Source organism: Podarcis gaigeae (genome assembly GCF_964106915.1).
Source record: "Podarcis gaigeae genome assembly, chromosome: 7".
Classification (NCBI taxonomy): domain Eukaryota; kingdom Metazoa; phylum Chordata; class Lepidosauria; order Squamata; family Lacertidae; genus Podarcis; species Podarcis gaigeae.
The window spans coordinates 23,761,149-23,780,359 of NC_139683.1; the positions used below are offsets into that span (position 1 = coordinate 23,761,149).

The following is a 19,211-nucleotide window of genomic DNA, read 5'->3' on the forward strand; positions in this document are numbered from 1 at the left end:
AGCCAGCCAACTGCTTTTTGGCCACTAGTTTTTCACAGAGCTCAGTCTGGTAGCTGCTGTTGTCAACACCTCATTTTGACCAAAAGAAAAAAAGAAAAAGAAATGTTGAGTTCTTGGGTATACAAAATTTCCACCCATTAAATGAACACCCCCCATCATCACACACAAAGCAGAACTTGGTTTCTATGGTGACCAGATATTCAAATGTGTATACAGTACTTCGTTTTCCGTTATGAGTAACTATGTTCTTACTGCATTCCTGCGTTTCAAAAACATCTCCCCTTGGCTTTAGTGCTTTCTTTTCTAGAGGCGGAATAAAATATTGGAGGAATGGCAGGAGTCATGTTAAGACATATTTCTTGCACCCTTCCCACATAGGTCTAGGGTGACAAGGCATCCTATTTTACAGAGGACAGCACTCTATGTGAAGGGCTGTGCATTTAAAAGTGCTGTTTAAAATTCAAGAATCCTAAGAGAGAAGTTGCCCATCAACAGATAGCAGCGCCTACAAAAGGGAATGAGAAAGCACACAGGTCACCTGGTTACAGTCTTTTCTGCAATAGTGAGATGCATTGTGTATCTATTTAAATTATAGTATTACTAAATATGCATCTATGCATATGCAATTTTTATTCAAATCCATATTCTCATTTTGGATGATACACTTCCTCTTTTTTGGCCATGTGCTCACTCTATATAGGAGGCTTATATATCCACCTTGTACTTTCTTCAAAATTTATCCGTAGATGGACGTCCATCCACACATATATTGATTAACACATGCTGACATCCAGCAAAAGATAACAAAAATATTATCCAATTCTAAAGAATATGGGGATGCTGGTTTAAATGCTGTCCCCCAAGGTAGCAGGTGAAAGAGGTGGAACCAGTTAAGTATGGCAAAAAATGGGTGAATGCAGGGATGGGTCCCAGAGGTAGCTGAGATAGAGCTAGATTTAAGGGGATTTTCCTTTGGGAGTTCTGAAGCCATGGGCTCCATGCTACAGTATAAATCTCGGTGTTTAATTTGGCCCTGTTCTCATCAACATATTCTATACAGAAAAGGTCAGCAGAACAGCCAAAGACTCGCATTTTATAAGCAGGGAAGACTACTACAGAGCATCTGGGTGTACAGTGTATCTGAGGAAAGTAAGGCTGACATTCCTGGTGCCACTTCAGAGCACACAGTTTGTTTTGGCACTCTACAGTGGTGGATCTATTACTTTATATTGTCAAGCTGCCATACCCACATGCTCAGAAATCTACCCACATACATGGATTTCCTTGTTACAGATTTATGAAATGTTCTTCTTTAAAGGAAGGATTTAAAATCTAAAGAACTGAGTATGTTGCTATCAAGTATAGATAGGAATATATAAAGCATTTCCCCCTCAAGGAAGTATCTACTGGACTTTCTTGTTAAATCTGTACCCAGAAAGACTGAAAGCTTAGCACTGCAACATGTTCAAAATTCATCTTAGTGGAATAAGTTAATTTGAAGTTTTATTGTCAGTTTACTGAAGTGAATATTTTTGCATGGTTATGGGCTTAAGCCTATGAGCAGAAAACCTATGTAGAGAACAGATGAGTAATATCAAACTCCTTATACTATTTGAAAGCATTTTTCTTTTCCTTATGCATGAAATTGTCAGTGACATCTTACCATACTCAGATGTAAAACCTCATGGGGTTAGAGGTAACAGGTTTGGCTTGCACTCTACCAATCAGCCCAGATTTACAGGACAATCATATGCATGCATTCTTCAAACTAAGTTCCGCTGAGTTGAATGGGATTTACCCCCAAATAGATATGCAGCTTTTGTTAATGAATTTGCTTGTTATTGGAAATCTATGCACTCAGTTATTACCTTCAGTGGAGTCCAAGGGAAACAATCATACTTTTAAAACCTGTGTAGCTGATAGAAAAGTTTGTGCATTCTATTTGTATTAATATGTATGTAATACATAAATGTACACATTTATATGTAATACTATGCCTCAGTGCATTGGTTGCATGTCTGCAAAGCCCTTACTGCTAGATGGTGCCAAATGGTATATGAAGCCTGGCCACTTATGAGGGGTCAGCACGTAAAGCATAATACACTTCTGGCCCAGGACCACCACCTGGAGAAAAGAGTGGTTCCAGATATACAGCAGTTGGTCATCCCTAATCTAAAAGAACGGAAACAGGATGGTCGCCAAGAAGCTAAGCATCTGTTTGGGAGGGGGCTGCAACAGACTGGATCATCACTGTGCAAATCGAAGTTCTAGTCTACACTGTAATGTCAGTATATTATCTTCTAGTTACTAGCATAGGTACAGCAGCCCAGAATAAGCTCCATAGATTTAGAAACTGCATTTGAAGCAATTAAATATCACTTTATACACTATAAAGTCATACATATATTTTTGTCCAGTTGAGACTTAAGATATAATGTAATATTCAAATAAGGCCAGCTAAAATAGAGCTACTTTTTCCATACAAGAATTCTTCTATTTTACTGATTATATTAACCGAAGGATTGAAGGGTCATTCCAAATCAAATGATCCATTTTTTACATCATGTCATCCAATTTTCTTAATATTTTGTACACTTGTGGAATGATCAGAACCAAGTTTAAATTTTAATTTCTTTTACCTCATCCCGTTTTAGAGTTATGAGGGTTTGAAATTTAAAAAAATTGATACTTTTGACCTTGCCTGATTACACAAAAACCATAAAAGCTCAGCCCAGAATTAAGATATTTCAAAACTAAAAATACCAATCTTCATGGGCCTTAATATGATATGTCAAATGATATGTCCAAAACTGTAGTGATTATTTACTATTTCTAAGAGCTACCTGCAAAATTTCATCTTGGGATCTCAACGGGATCACATTAAACAAAAATATTTTGTACATACATGTCTGCCTTATTGGGTTCTATTTAGGAGTAATGGGTTTTCTTGGAGTAAAACATAATAGAATAAACAAGACTTCAAACTATAACATCAGCTATTTCAGGGATTTCTTTAGAAAGTTATTCAAGTAAAATATATATGAAAAGCTAGCTGATAGCTTGCTGTTGAATGATAGAATTAATGCTTTGAAATAATTGTTGTTAGTACTTCATTTCATGAACATTATAACAAAATACATATCAAACAAAATTATGACACTGCTGGAACTCTTTAACTGGTGCCACAATAACATCCTTTCTATCTAGTTATTATTTTCAACAAATGAGGAGAATAGAAAAGAAGAAATGTTCCTAAAATGACACTTTGAAAGAGTGAAAACAATCAAGGGAACACAAGGATTTCACCACTTTGTTCCATCCACATCCAGTCCAAGAGAAATTGTGACCAAGGTGTATCCCTTTAGCAATGAGAGTGAGACGTTTGACATTGAAGGAAGTGGGGCAGGCTAAGCCTGATATATTCTCAGCATGTATTTCTGAGCTCTTGGAAAAGAGAAGTATGAAAAGTCTTAGAAGAATTTTGGTGTTCACAGCCCATGAGACATTCACTGAAATTCCTAGGCATGGTGATGGTCACTAGAAATCCCAGCATTCCATGATTTTAACACATCAGCTTAGGCTGATTGAGTCTGATGTATTTAATTAGGCATAACTGGACTGCAATTTTAAAAAACAAAAGGGAAAAGATAGGTATGGGAACATGTTTAGCATGGCCACAGTAAGGTAGGTGCATGTGTGTACAAACTTAACCAAACTGGGCGAAGTGATTGAATGCACAAGAAGAAAACAGGAGTCTGAAATAAACATTTATAGAATAAGACATGGGTGGCGGGGGGAGGGGGGCTTTAAAAAGCAAAAGATTCAACAGCACTTCAACACCCCAAGCTGTCTATGGGCAGATCACTTTAAAGAGAAAAGGCACCAATGTCATCTAGACTAGATTCCTAGACCTTTATTTTCCCTTTGGGAGATCTGGGGAGTATCATGAAAAAAGAAAAGGAGAAAAACAAGCCTAATATACTCCTGAACTACAGACTTTCACCAACATATAGCTCTCTGCTCATTTATCTGTTTCCAGTTAAAGAAATTTTCATGGTAATGTGGTGCAGTGCAATGCAATGAGAAACCCATATTCAAGGCCACCTTCAGTCACAAAGCTCATTGGGTGAGTCCACCCAATCACTGTCTTCCAGTCTATCTATCTTACAGGGCTATTGTAAATAAATAATTCTATGTACACCTCTCGTCAGTTCCTTGGAATGAGTATTAGAGCTATCCATGTATGGAGTTTTGGAGGATTTAGACCTATCACAGCCTCCTTAAATCTATAACCCTTTTATTTGTACTTGTCAATTACTGTATCAGACAAGAAGAATATTTAGGAATAAACATATTTCCTTTCAAATGGGGAAGTGCCACAGTATAGGCTTTTAATATAGGCTTATGAACGCCCACTCACCCATTGTATAAAAACTCTGTAAAAACTACGTATGTGTAGTTGAGGCTGCACTTTTGTTTGATCTAATTTTAAGGCAGGGCTGATTAAGCAGCTATATTTTGGAACTTCCTAGAAGATAGGAAATGTCCTGATGGCCACATGTACAGTGGTACCTCGGTTTATGAACTTAATCCATTCCGGAAGTCAATTCTTAAACCGAAACCATTCTTAACCCAAGGTGCGCTTTTCCCTAATGAGGCCTCCCACCACCGGTGCCCTTTCATGGTTCGGATTCTGTTCTTAGACCGAGGTAAAGTTCACAAACTGGGACACTGCTTCCCATTTTGCAGAGTTGGTAAACCAAATCGTTCATAAACAGGGCTATTCTTAAACTGAGGTACCACCATATATCATTGTAGGATTTGTCTGCTGGTTCAAGAGGTTGCAGAGCATGGTAAAATATACCACTCACCACAATCCCATCTGTGTCTATATTGCACATGCAATAAGCTCATTGGGTGAGTCTTCCCAATCACTGTCTTCCAAGATAGGTACAGGGTTGGTTCCTTGGAATGGGTATTAAAGCTATACGTGTGTGTATGTGTGTATACACACACACACATATATTGTTTAGGTAGTTAAAAAAAGTAAACCATCAAATGAAACTTGTCGGATTTAAACACATGGATTTGTCATATTTAAAAAGTGGCCTGTAATAAATTCTGTGGCACTTTAGAAATTATTTTAACAAGAATGTGTCTGGTGGGATGGTTTACATTTCCCTAATGAAATATCCGGGGCTTTCTTACTTAACTGACCCATTCACCACAGAATTCATTATCCCTAAATATTTGCAATAATGAAATACTATGGAATATGTGGAGAGTCTCCACTATATTTCATTTCAAAGAACTATTTTTAAAGCAATAAAGAATTATGCAACTGAAGCAAATGATACATTTTCACATATTTTCATTTTACTTATACAATCTTGCTGAATTAAAAACCACCTATATGCTCTATAAATTGGTTATTTTTAAATGAAATCTTACTACAGTTCAAACACAAATATGAGGAGGGGATGGATTTTATTGGGCCAATCTTTTGTTGGCAAAAAAGTGCACATTTTCAAGACTTCTAGAACTGCTTTCAACAATAAACGACTCGAGTCTGGCATTTAAATGTACCTTATTAACAATCAGTTGATCAATCAGCTGACTGAAGTTAAAAACGTTTCTGTTCCCTTAATTTCAATGGGAGAGTTAAGCAGGTGCTTAAAATTCAGCTAAATCGTTTTGGCTAAATTGTGCCCCTGGTCTTTTAGAAGGCATTTTCCACTGTAAGACATTAGACTCTTAAGACTGTTGCCTACAAAAGAGAATCAGTGCCTTGGGGAAAAAAGGGAAAGATTCATCATCTTGGGATTTGAACATGTGACCTAGAATTACAAGCAAAGAGGCTGATGATGTCTTTAAAGCCTAATTCTACTTCTAAAACTACCATCATTATTTAGGGGAAAAAATTAGTCCGCATATTGGCAGAAACAAATACTGACAGAGGCTTCTGTTAATCTTGAACTCTTGACCTAAAGGTGCAAGGCCAAATTGCTTTATGCTTCATATGTCAGCTCCCATCTACAATGTGTACAAAATTACTTGTCTCTAATAATTCAGCTAGAAAATGTGAAAAACTCAACTAACGGTGGTGGCTCTTGACTTTGTCCAGCAGAATAATGTGTTGATTGTGAGCGCTGCACACCAAACAACCCTTAGTGGGAAGCTAATTTTCGGTATGTGGAGGAGGAGAAGCCACATAAGGAACATGTTGTTAACAATTAACGTTAATAAGCAGCTCTGGGTCCACTTCTGTGTCTGATGTCCCCTAATTTAAAAGTAGGCTGAGTTTTTAATCAAGTGCGCCCTGGGTTGGAGACCCACCCACCACATCAGAAGATGGTGGCAAGAACCCTTGACATGAGAGGAAACGAGAAAATTACAACAACAATTACAGAAGCATATCCTTCTGTGGGTCATTTGAACATTGCCACCCCCGTGTATAAATCAGACCCAACTATTCCTAGAATGTACCTGTCAGGAGTACGCTGCTCTGCAACATATGGCTCTACTTAATCAAATATACAATTCTGTTATTTTCAACTCAAGAGTATTCCTGTAAGGCACCCTGTAGTCCAAGTCAGTCATTCGCACTCTGATGTGGTCTCAGACATTTAAATATTTATACACTACATTTTATTTATATGTATACGATGTCTGATACTCCTTAACAGCACAAAGCAACTGACCTTTCTGAAGGCCATTTTGCAGTAGTTGCTGCCCTGCCAGCCCATGCGTAACGGGCCTCATCCAAAACTCTGTTTGCTTGTTTTCTGTTAAGCACATTGCTCAAAATATGACAAAAAGCAGAAATTGGAGCTACAAAGACTCTTTTTTCACAGTGATATTTGAACCAGCTGTAAAGATTTAAATCACACTAGCTCTTGTTTTATGAACGTCCTTTTACAATAAGAAAACCATGGAATGGCTTGAAAAAAAGAAACTCTTGATACGAAACAGATGTTTTTATCTTTTCTAGCTTTGCTATTGTAGTTCTGCGATGGGTAATTAATGCACAGTACTTTGTTTTGGTATTTAGATTGGTAAAGAAAATTATTTTCTTGCAGGCCTGGATAACTTAGGACAACTCAAGGCATTTTGAACAATTGCAGGGGAAAATAATCTACATATATATTTGGATTGCTTTGCACCATTATTTTTGTATGAACAGAATAGGATGCAAGATGTAGCAAATGCTTTCAATGATATAACGAGGGGGAAATAGCTAGAGATACCTGACAGAGGGCTTTATTCGACTACGTTTTACTCCAAGTTGCCCTACTGAAATTAATGAATCTAAATAAGTCATGTAAAATAATTTCAATAAATTTACTCTTTGTAGGCTTAACACTGAAAACAACCCAAAAGATCTGTGACCACATCTCCATCTCACATGGCATTTGGTCCTCATAGTTGCTTATCCCAACGTCACTGACTTTCTAAAACACATACAGTGGTACCTCGGGTTAAGTACTTAATTTGTTTAGGAGGCCCATTCTTAACCTGAAACTGTTCTTAACCTGAAGCACCACTTTAGCTAATGGGGCCTCCTGCTGCCGCCACGCCGCCACCGCGTATTTTCTGTTCTCATCCTGAAGCAAAGTTCTTAACCTGAGGTACTATTTCTGGGTTAGCGGAGTCTGTAACCTGAAGTGTACGTAACCTGAAGCGTATGTAACCTGAGGTACCACAGTACAATGAAATACTACATATTACAATTCACCAGGTCAGATCCTGATCTCACCGGCATAGACTTAAACCCACCCAAAATGGCCCAAGGAGCTTTAATTTCCTTTGAAAACATGTTTTATGTGATAATAAAAAGACTTTTACTTTAAAGTGTGGAGAAATCTGACAATAAAGTGAAAGGCTATATTTCCCAAAGCTTTTGCCAAACCTTCAGAAGTTCACACATGCCCTGCACAGTTAGCTCTCTGCTAACTGAAGAGACAGAAACCCACTATCACAGCCCCTGCCCATTCTGACATGGCTCAACTCAAGATGTAAGATTTTGATCCTCCAAACTCGTGCTCCCCCACCCTGAAGTACCGGCACTTTTTTTTTCTAGAAGAGAAATACTGGTTTAAAAGTATGGCACTTGCTGTAACAACCATGGTGAGTAATGGCACCTTTTTTTCTAGAAGAAAAGTACTACTCCAGTCCACTGAATTGCATCCAGGGAGTTGCGAGTGGATTTCTGCTAATGCAGTGGGGCTTCTGCCCCAAACCAATAAAACCTCCTCCACCACAGAAAATGGTATTTTGGAGAGTCAGTGCGCCCTCTGAAATGGCATAAGATGGGCATGAGGGGCTGCAGTGGAAGCAGGGAATTGGCAGAATTTAGGGGACTGCTTTGTGAGAGTGGAAGTGCCATTTAGTCAAGCATGGCAGCTTTGAATTATCCCAATGGTTTGGAAAATCAGGAACTAGCTGTGGGCCCACAAGGTCCCTTTGCTTTTCCTCCCATATGCCGAGGATCAGTTAGTTGCTTCCTGTTTGCAGTAAACCATACTTGGGAATGACACCAAACCAGCAAATCATGGCTTGTCAGAATGCAAACCACCATTAAACCATAGCTTGCACTGCTGATGCAAACAGCAGGTGCGAACCATTGCTTGCCAATTTGGTTATAATGGCAAAGTATGGTTTCTGCTAAAAAGGAAGTAACAACTGAATCTGACTGTGCGAAGGAGGAAGGTGCACATGAGTCTGATGCTTGCAAATGCATTTTATTCATTTCTAGAAGTGTTTATGTTCTGCCAGCTCATGTAAAATATACTGAAACTTGGTTTGGCATTATAGGTGAACTGGTTCTGTGTGTTTATGATGTTGTATGCTATCACTTTGCCTATTAATTTACTTTCAATCAAGTTTCTGGTTCTGCAAAAAGGGGAGGTAACAGTGTGCCCTATCTTCCTTCTCCCTTCACCCTACTAACGCCCATTTTCAGAAATCCTGAATAAGGGTATCCAGATTAACATTTTCATTTAACGTTTAGCTGTTGGCCTTACCTGTTGCCAAGCTTGGATGGTTTTATGCAGGGAGTGAATAGCATGTTGCCCGAAGCTTATAAATATGGGATCCACCATCACATTTCCATCCAGTATCTTTTCCGCTAAATTGCCAGAAACAGCAATCTGTCCAAGGACACCAAAGGGCTTCACAACAGCTTGCATTGTTACATTTCGGTATTCCAACAGTTTGCAGTCAATCCTAGTAGAAAACTGGATCTCCTTGAAGATGGATCCATCACTCCATTGCCTTAGATAGAAGTGTGGTTCTTTGAAAGAAATGATCAAATATTCTAGTTCGGATGGCACATTTTTATCAGAGATAAATGGATGAAGGAACTTTGGTGGCACTGTGAAATAAAGGGGGGAAATCAATAGTACAATGTTGCAAATGCAGACTGGGAATGAGTGTGTTCAGTAGATCAATATATGCAGAACACTTTACAAAAATAAATAAATCAATGTATTTGTTCAGCTCAGTTAAGTAGCCACTATTATATAGAAATCCCATCTTATTTGAAACCAGAATAAGCACACGGGAAATGAAAATGAAACCTTAAATTTAAATACTGACAAATAATAAAGAATAAAAATTTTGTTATTCAAAGACTCAGTGCTGTCAGGAACTTTATATTATTTACTTTCTTCTAAATCAAAACAGTTAAGTATGTACATGTACATTTACCTATCTGACTGGATTGGGTCTGAGCTGAGCCATATTTATTTTTTCAAAAGCTTGTGGTTTCTGCTCTGTATGTGCATATTTAAGCATAGGCTTGAAATGGTCTAAAGGCACATGATAGAATTCTTGTGGGAGCTAACCAAATCTGAGTCGGGCCAGTGCTTGAATGGGAAACAGCCTGGGAATCCCACATAAAACTCCTTTGAGTTCCACAATGGAAAAAGGTGGGATATGAATGTAATACAATGAAGTCTTTTTTGTGTTGGGCAAAATTTAGTACACTAAGGCCCCACACTAAGTAGAAACACTAGTTATCCCTAACTACCATTGCAATTACGATGACAACAATAACAGAATCAGCAGAAATAATTCCACTACACAACAAATAGAGCTAATCAAGGAATAGCCCAATAGTAGTAGAAATATGTACTACAGATCAGAGCCAACAAAATATGTTGGAAAGTAAAAACTGGAGACCAAATTAGGATGGAGGGATTAATGCAGATAAACTCATATGATTATCTGTTTAGATACAGCACTGATGTGCACTTTGGAGAAAAAATGCAACTATTAACAGTAATGGCCTCAACATCTGGTGAACACATAAGGGACACAGAAAAATATCTACAATTAGCAAAGTAGAAAGGAAACAGAACTATCCTAGGTAAATTAAATCATACAGTATTTTAAAAATGTAGATGCTATTTTAAGTAAATGGATGTCACCAATCCAGAATAATGGGATTTTAACTTGAAGAGCCAACATCCTAGAAATTATCTGCCCTATAGCAAGTCTGAAGTAACCACAGCTTTGGATATTTAATTGTCCCACTATGAATAAACAAGCAGAGAATACAATGATAATAGCTGCCTAAGGAAAGTTCTTTCTGAAAAAGGAAAATTTAAATACTGACAGGAACTGCATTTGGTTCAAGCAGCTTCTGCCTTTTCATTATTTACCATTTGAAAAGTCAAAAATATGGAAGTGCGTGCACAACTGATAAGGGGAAGAAGGCATACATTACTATATTCAAGACTGTACATATTAACGTTAGCAAAACTTGTTTTTCCAATATTTAGCTGTTAGGTTGTGTTTTTCTTTTTAAAAGGCTCAACAAGTTCAGTAAGAAACCCTATTTTTGAAGTGTGCTTAGTTATTTGCTCATCTTTCCTGGAAAGCATTATTTGATATCAGACAATCTAACAAAATTTCTTGGAATAAATTTGACATTAACACAGCAGCACATAGTTACTGAACAAAAACAGATGGGACTCCCCTTCCCCTTCTTTTTAGAGTAACAAATGAGCTTCCATTGCTTGGAGTTTGCTTCATAATTTCTTTGATAAAGGTGGATGTAAAAACTTCCTGCATCAGTGCAAGTATGCTGGCAAGTGGCTGAATTGGTTCTATCAGATGGCCCAAAATAAAGTGAAGGGGGAACTTATGACCATTAGCCAGGACTTCGAAAAGGCAGCAGCGCCTTCTGCAGATACTGGATCCCAAAACACTCTTTCCTACGCATTCTTGCTTCCGATAAATGGTTGCAAGTTATCTGAGCATATGGTTCCAGGAACCAAGAAACTGCAAATATAAAGCAGGTGGGGTGATGATGAGGAAATGTAAAAACAACAGTTACGGTTTTCTTCTTGTGAGTGTACTACACGTACCTGTGCCCAACTGATCCAGATGATGGCAAAGGTGAAGTTCCAAATGAGCAAACTGAATTGAAACGCCAAGGGCAGGAACAAACCAAGGGGTAAAACAGGAGTCTACCCTGGTACAGGCTGCTAGGGCAGTAGGAGTTACAAGCTGATCACAAGCACTTTGAGAGCCCGATTCACTTTCGGAGCTGTGGCAAAAGCAAAACCAAACATGTAAGTGTATTATTTCAATATATCCTGGTGCTTATCATGGGATTTGACCATTTGCAATGCTGTGTTTGGGGCACAAACACTGAGCAGACCGTGATTATTTTGGATAACCACAGCGACACAACTGGGGCACACATCATTTCTAGGGAAGAGTTTGCAAAGTTTTCTAAAATGCTAGCATATCTGAACAAGGAAAGTACTCTTGAGGAGAAAAGGGTGAGGGGAACAACCTTTCAGCAATTATTAAACACTTTTTCATAAATGTCTGAACATTTATTTCAACACCACAATACAGGAGTTTTAAAAATGTAACCAGAGCCTATCACATAAGTACAAACGCACTGCACACTTCTCAAGCAATACTGCTCTCCTTCCTATTTGCACTTAAATTGTCCTCTAAAAATGACTTCCCCAAATGTGGAAAGACCTAGATTTTAAGATAGAAATCTAAAGCTGTAATTTTACCATTAACATACTATCCCATTACATTGCCTCTCAGTAACTATTTGCAGTGCCATGAAATGCTTCCAAAAATTATTCAGCAATCATTTTCAAACATCCACAAATCCCCTCAATGGGGCTTATTTCTAAGTAGTCAGGTATAGGATTCCACTGTAAATGTTATATAGCAGGGGTAGCTAACCTGTGGCTCTCCAGATGTTTTTGGACTACAAATCCTATCAATGCTCACGATTAGCAATGCTGGCTGAGGCTGATGGGAGTTGGAGTTCAACACCACCATCTGTTATATAGGTTAACATCATGGTGTGACATACACACACATATAAATTCTTTCTAATTGGTAGCAATCATCCCTGTTCTTTTTGTTTGGAGATTTAAATTTGTAACTTAATAAAAGCAAGGATAAGGTGAAGGTAAATGACTCCTGTCCAGTCAAAGGCGCTCATCTCACTTCAGGCGCTCATCTCGTTTCAGGCCAAGAGAGCCAGCATTTGTCCACAGACAGCTTTCCAGGTCATGTGGCCAGTATGTGCGGTTCTGGCACAATGGGACACTGTGACGAGTGCCACAGCACATGAAAATGCTGTTTACCTTCCCTCCACAGCGATACCTATTTATCTACTTGCACTGGTGTGCTTTCAAACTGCTAGGTTGGCAGAAGCTGGGACAGAGCAACGGAAGCTCACCACGTCGCGCGGATTCGAATCGCTGACCTTCCGATCGGCAAGCCCAAGAGGCTCAGTGTTTTAGACCACAGCGCCTTAGGACTGCCAAGGATGTGCACAACTGGAACACCATTACAGTATACAATAAAGAAGAGCAATGCCATACAAGGGCATTTATGCATAAGGACAGACAGAGGTAGGGTTACTGATACGCTATGTGACATCTTAGAAACCTTTCGGCTTTTAGGGGCAAAACGAAAAGAAGTCTGGTAAAACCTGGGTGACATTGACACCATAAACTTAAAGCACTCATACTACCCATAAATTTGGGTTTTGTGGGTTCTTTGGAGGATGCCATGACTATGAAAGTAGCATACAAATGCTTTAATGGTGTGAATGCTACCTTAACCAACCCTTTCCTTTCAACTGCAGAGAGTAGGAGAGGATGAACTTTCACAGTGCAAAGCCCAGTAGCTGAGCTCCCCTTGGAGCTTGTTTACTTTTGACAGTAGAAAGAAAACCCAGAGGAATAGCATTAGCAGTTGAGTACCAGCAGGAGTGGCATCTAAATGGTAATAATTTAATAATAATTTTTTTATTTATACCCCGCCCTCCCCAGCCAAGGCCGGGCTCAGAGCGACTTACAAGCAATAATAAAAACAAGATGAATGATTACAACTTAAAAACAAAAATAAAGTACAACATTAAAATAATGGAACATTAAAATATTAAAATGTAGCCTCATCGCAGGAGGAGAAGGAAAAGAAAGGAAAAAAGGGGGGGGAAGAGAGGGAGGGAATCAAATTGGCTCCAAGCCAAAGGCCAGGTGGAACAACTCTGTCTTACAGGCCCTGCGGAAAGAAATCAGATCCTGCAGGGCCCTGGTCTCATGAGGCAGAGCGTTCCACCAGGCCGGAGCCAGAGTTGAAAAGGCCCTGGCTCTGGTTGAAACCAATCTAACTTCTTTAGGGCCTGGGACCACTAGGGTGTTGTTATTTATGGACCTTGAGGCTCTCCGTGGGGCATACCAGGAGAGGCGGTCCCGTAGGTACGAGAGTCCTAGGCCGTGAAGGGCTTTAAAGGTCAAAAGCAGCACCTTAAATCTGACCCTGTACTCCACCGGGAGCCAGTGCAGCTCGAAAAGCACTGGGTGAATATGCTCCCATGGCAGAGACCCCGTGAGGAGCCTCGCTGCAGCATTCTGTACCCGCTGGAGTTTCTGGGACAGCTTCAAGGGCAGCCCCGCGTAGAGCGAATTACAGTAGTCAAGCCTGGAGATGACCGTCGCATGGATCACTGTGGCCAGGTCGGGGCGGGAAAGGTAAGGGACCAACTGCTTGATGCGGCGAAGGTGAAAAAATGTCGCCTTGGCTGTTGCTGTAACTTGCGCCTCCATGGAAAGGGAGGCATCAAGGATTACACCCAAACTCTTAACGGAAAGCAATGGCACTAATTGGGCCCCCGCAAGAGAAGGGAGTTGGTCCCTCATCCCCATGCCATCCCGACCTAGCCATAGGACCTCTGTCTTCGAAGGATTTAGTTTCAATCGGTTCCCACGAAACCATCCAGCCACAGCTTCCAAGCATCTGGTCAGTATGTTCGGGGCCGAGTCAGTGTGGCCATCCATCAGCAGATAGAGCTGAGTGTCATCAGCATATTGGTGACAGCCCAGTATCTAATTATCTTTGTCTTAGGGCATACGTATTTACCTTTTACTTGTGCTAGGTCAGGGATGGGGAGTCTGTGGCCCTCCAGATGCTGTTACAATTCAACTTTTATTAACATGGCCAATGCTCAGTGAAGATTCAAGTTGCAGTTCAATAACCATATGGAGGGCTACAAATATGCTATCAAAGCATATATGGAGAGGCAAGAGGAAATTTTTGACACTTTGCAAAGGCATAAAAGAATACCCGTAACTGGCTTCCTAATTCCTAGGCCTGCAAGTATAATACAGCTAACCTGATAAATTGATACGCAGCATTTCCTCTTTCCAATTTTAAGTTAGCAAAACCACATGCATCTCTCTTTTCGTAGTTCTAAGCAAGTCTAACCTGAAATCCCTCTCCCTAGAGCTACAATGAAATCCCACCCTCTCCACCTCATGCAGAGGCTAACCTCAGTTTCCTCGCTGCTCCCCTCCCTTACTATTTATCAGCCTGTCTTCTTGCTGGTTAAATCACACTGGCTTTCTTACATTACAAACACCGGTATAGCTGTTTAGGGACTAAAATTATAGTCACACTCCAGAGTCCCTATACTTATCCAGCACCATCTCCTAATGCCTCAAATGTACCTTCTGAGTCATATTATTCTTTTGTCAATGGAAGTAAACATTTATGCTTTTATTTTTCAATTTAGGGAACAATGAATATTTTCCACATCATAATATTCCACATAGAAATAAGAAATTATAGCAGGGCTATCACTGTCAAAAAAACCTTTCAGATAACACTTTTTAATGAAATCTCAGGCACAGTGATAAATCCCAAATGAACAAGAATTGTGACTGCAATTCTAACTGCTTTGATAAGGGCAAGGGGTTGGGGGAGCACTACTGAATTCCACAAGCTTTTTGCTCAATTCTCACAGAGTTCACATTTCTGTGGTACTAAGCTGACCACGAAGGTAATTTTGCGAAGGTCCCACATTCAGAGGAATTAACCTTGTCTGAAACACTTAGCTTCTCAGTGATGAAAATGCATTCCTTCACAATTAACATCAAGAAATCATTTCAACCTAGTATGATCAATGGAAACCAGATGTTTAATACTTTTTATTGATTTGTTATCCGTTTTCTTCCCTGAATTATTCACACACACACACACACACACACACACTACAAAAAATATGCAAACTCCACTCTCCTAATTCAACTACTTTGTTATTTTTTGTGTGAGAATGTGTGGATGGATGAATAGATATGTATGTATGTATGTATGTATGTATATTTACTTATTTGTAATGATTTATATCCCCCCTTCTACACACCATTCAAGGAGGCTTACACTTAGAAACATTTAGAAAGTACAATATTTTATAGAAGTAAAAATATGACACACCTACAGAGAGAGAGAGATTCAGGAAATAAAATAAAGACATATAACAGAAAATTACCTACTAGGGTCACGAAGAGTCGGACACGACTAAACGACTAAACAACAACAACAACAACAACAAAACAAGGGTATGCTGGAATTAAAACGTATTCACCATTTCACAAAACAACAGCATAAGGGAGGATCAATCAAGCCTTGTGAAGCAAAGAATAATATAATTTCAGTGCAACCACTGAAAAGACCTTTGTTGCCATAGTCAGGACACAGAAAAGAACAGAGGTAGGCTGGTACAGAAGGTGGCAGCCCCTAATGTATCCCGTGCCCGATACAAAGGTATTCATGACACTTCAGTGGGAGAGATTAATAATAATAAAAAAGCCTTCTGTGTTCCTGTGTCCATTCTAAGATCCAATGTGGTGTAGTGGTTAAAATGTCAGCCAAGCCTGGGGAGACCTGGGTTTAAATCCTCCTTAGGGCACGTAGGATGAGCCTGTGCTTTCAGACTAACCAAGTTGTTTTGGGGATAAAAGCAGGAAGGGGGGGGGGAAGAACCCTGAAGTCACTGGAAAAAGAACAAGATTAAATTATAACAAGCAAGCAAACAAATAAGTACCAGAAACACAGTAATTAGGTTGGATGGGTATTTATCAGGGGTGTTTTCTGTGTGGCTGCTCAGGTTCAGTCCCCATATGGGACAGTTGCATATTCCAGCATTGAAGAGTTTGGATTTGATATCCCGCTTTATCACTACCAGAAGGAGCCTCAAAGCGGCTAATATTCTCCTTTCCCTTCCTCCCCACAACAAACACTCTGTGAGGTGAGTGGGGCTGAGAGACTTCAGAGAAGTGTGACTAGCCCAAGGTCACCCAGCAGCTGCATGTGGAGGAGCGGGGAAGCGAACCCGGTTCACCAGATTACAAGTCCACCGCTCTTAACCACTACACCACACTGGCTCTCATTGCAGTGGTTTGGATTAGATGATCCTAAGGGTTGCTTCCAACTCTACAATTCTATGATTCTATGTCTAAATTGGTATTTTGGAAATCTTTGCCCAGTTATGTGTTTTGACCATGCAGATTTTAGCATTCTTCTAGTCTTGCAAACCGGCATACTGAAGTGTTTGGTGTATTAGTCAACTGTCAGGCTAGCAAGCTTTCTTGCCACAAATAATATATTGTGGGAAGAGTCAATGGCTTTCTTTGCTTTGGTGACCTACTTCTGTGACCTGATACCAGAAGTTATGCATTTCCATCAAACAACTGCAGTTTTGATTACCTTTGGTCATCTCCTGCATTCTGGCTGCTGTTCAGGACAATCCTCCAAAGATCTGAGGCTACAAGCTCTTTTTGGTCAACCATTAAGTTGATATTAGGCAGTGGCAGCTCACAAACTTTGCTTTCTGATAGGCTGAATTCTCTGAAAGCAACAAATGACTTCTGGAGCTCATCCCAGTATTCCAAACTGCAGGGAATCTGTAAAGTTAGCAAACAAATCTTAGTTGCTTGACATTTCTTGACAAATATAAAAACATGCGTTTGTAGCTACACTACTGGTTTATTTTAATTTTAATGGTAAATAGCCAAGATATCTCTTCAGTCATATCCTTAGCAGATTTCTTTTAGAAGTTTCATGTTAATATAGCTGGCATTGATATGGGTTTTCATTCAGTTCAATGGGGTTAGGATACATCTCCTGTTACTACCAGACAATTTGTACAAACACCCCAGGATCACACAAAAACACATTATGAACAGATATTAAACACTCTAAAACACAACTGAATTGTGAATTCCACCATGCATCAAGAATATATTTTCCTAAGACATTGATTAAGTGACTTAAATTTTCTGTATAGTATAAATACAGTTGGAGACAGAAAGTATTATTTCCCAATGTACATATGTTAGTGATCAGAACCTATAACAGTAAGCAGCTAATTATCCACTTGGGCCCTTTTCAGAAAGGGTGTGATCCATCCAAGAAAGGATATTCCACCTCTCTTAAGCCACAGTGGAAACCAACCATCTAAAGTTTGTTCTTATCTAGATACAGCATCATCTTGTTAACTGCTGTACAGCCCCCTACTGTATCTAAGCACCAGTTTAGAAATGTCACAGATACTACCTATTCAGATTATGAAAAGTAGAACATATTGACAACACTAAACTCCAAAACTCCACCAATTTCAAATTGCTATTAAGCAAGGGAAGTGGCAAAACAGAGTCCCGATAAGCTCTACATATTCAATCCTATGGAAAGGGCAAATATCACCCACCAAATATTTCACCAAGTGATCCAATATTGTTATAGATTTGTAGGGGATCCCCTCCCCCTAAACACTATAAATTAAGAAATTGTAAAATTTTGATTACTTGACTGGAAGATTGGAGGCCTGTGGAAAACTACAGGCTAAGCTTCCTACCGGGACACAGGTGGCGCTGTGGTCTAAACCACAGAGCCTAGGGCTTGCTGATCAGAAGGTCGGCGGTTCAAATCCCTGCAACAGGATGAGCTCCCATTGCTCGGTCCCAGCTCCTGCCCACCTAGCAGTTCAAAAGCATGCCAAAAAGCGCAAGTAGATAAATAGGTACTGCTCTGGTGGGAAGGTAAACGGCGTTTCCATGCGCTGCTCTGGTTCGCCAGAAGCGGCTTAGTCATGCTGGCCACATGACCTGGAAGCTGCCTGCGGACAAATGCCGGCTCCCTCGGCCTATAGAGCGAGATGAGCGCCGCAACCCCAGAGTCGTCCATGACTGGACCTAACGGTCAGGGGTACCTTTACCTTTAAGCTTCCTACTCTCAAGCTCATGTGATTACACACACGAGAAATCAGTCAAATAACAATTGGGCAGACTGCTACTGCACTCAGGCTCTGCTTTTGGGCTTCCCATAAGCGTCTAGTTAGCCACTGTGAAAACCAAAGGGCGATTGGGGGGCCAATGTCACACGCATGATGTCAGGAGTTGGGAGGAGCTGGGTTAGAGCCAAACGCCGCATCTGCACAGCTTCAATGGCTGGTAGCTCCTCCTCCTGATGTTGCCACTAGCTGGAAGCTGCTGCTTCAACCCTCATTCCCCTCCACGACTGTAACATGGTCAGCTCTGTTATTCACCTCTGCACTTTTGGGATGGTGGGGCAGCCCAACTCTGAAAATATAGGGGGGTGCAAAAGGGCTTGGTCTTCTGGACCTGGCGCCCCAGCTGAGAACAGAATGCTGAACTAGATGAGACTTTGGTCTGTTCCAGCAGAGCTCTTCTAATGTCTTTATGGAAGGTTAACTAGAAGAAGGCCTTAAAAAAAACACCAACCCAAACACACAGAAGGCCTTAAAAAAAAACACCAACCCAAACACACAGCTATTAAAAAAGCAAAGCAAAGATTTAATTTCACATAATCTTTAATTTTAATATGTGTGAAACATAAAAGCCCTCATATGTTAACAAATATAC

At 39.9% G+C, this 19,211-nt stretch overlaps 1 protein-coding gene across 6 annotated transcripts in view; it reads right to left on the bottom strand.

The window, feature by feature from the left end:
* Positions 1–19,211, bottom strand: part of VPS13B (vacuolar protein sorting 13 homolog B) — a 399,672-nt gene that overhangs the window by 50,289 nt on the left and 330,172 nt on the right. For all 6 annotated transcript variants that reach the window (XM_083749735.1, XM_083749736.1, XM_083749734.1 and 3 more), the window contains exons 40-42: positions 17,038–17,234; positions 11,373–11,554; positions 9,024–9,373 (exon numbers count right to left, since the gene is read on the bottom strand). In XM_083749735.1, coding sequence (XP_083605861.1) covers positions 9,024–9,373; positions 11,373–11,554; positions 17,038–17,234 — 729 coding nt within the window. The remainder of the gene's footprint in view (positions 1–9,023; positions 9,374–11,372; positions 11,555–17,037; positions 17,235–19,211) is intronic.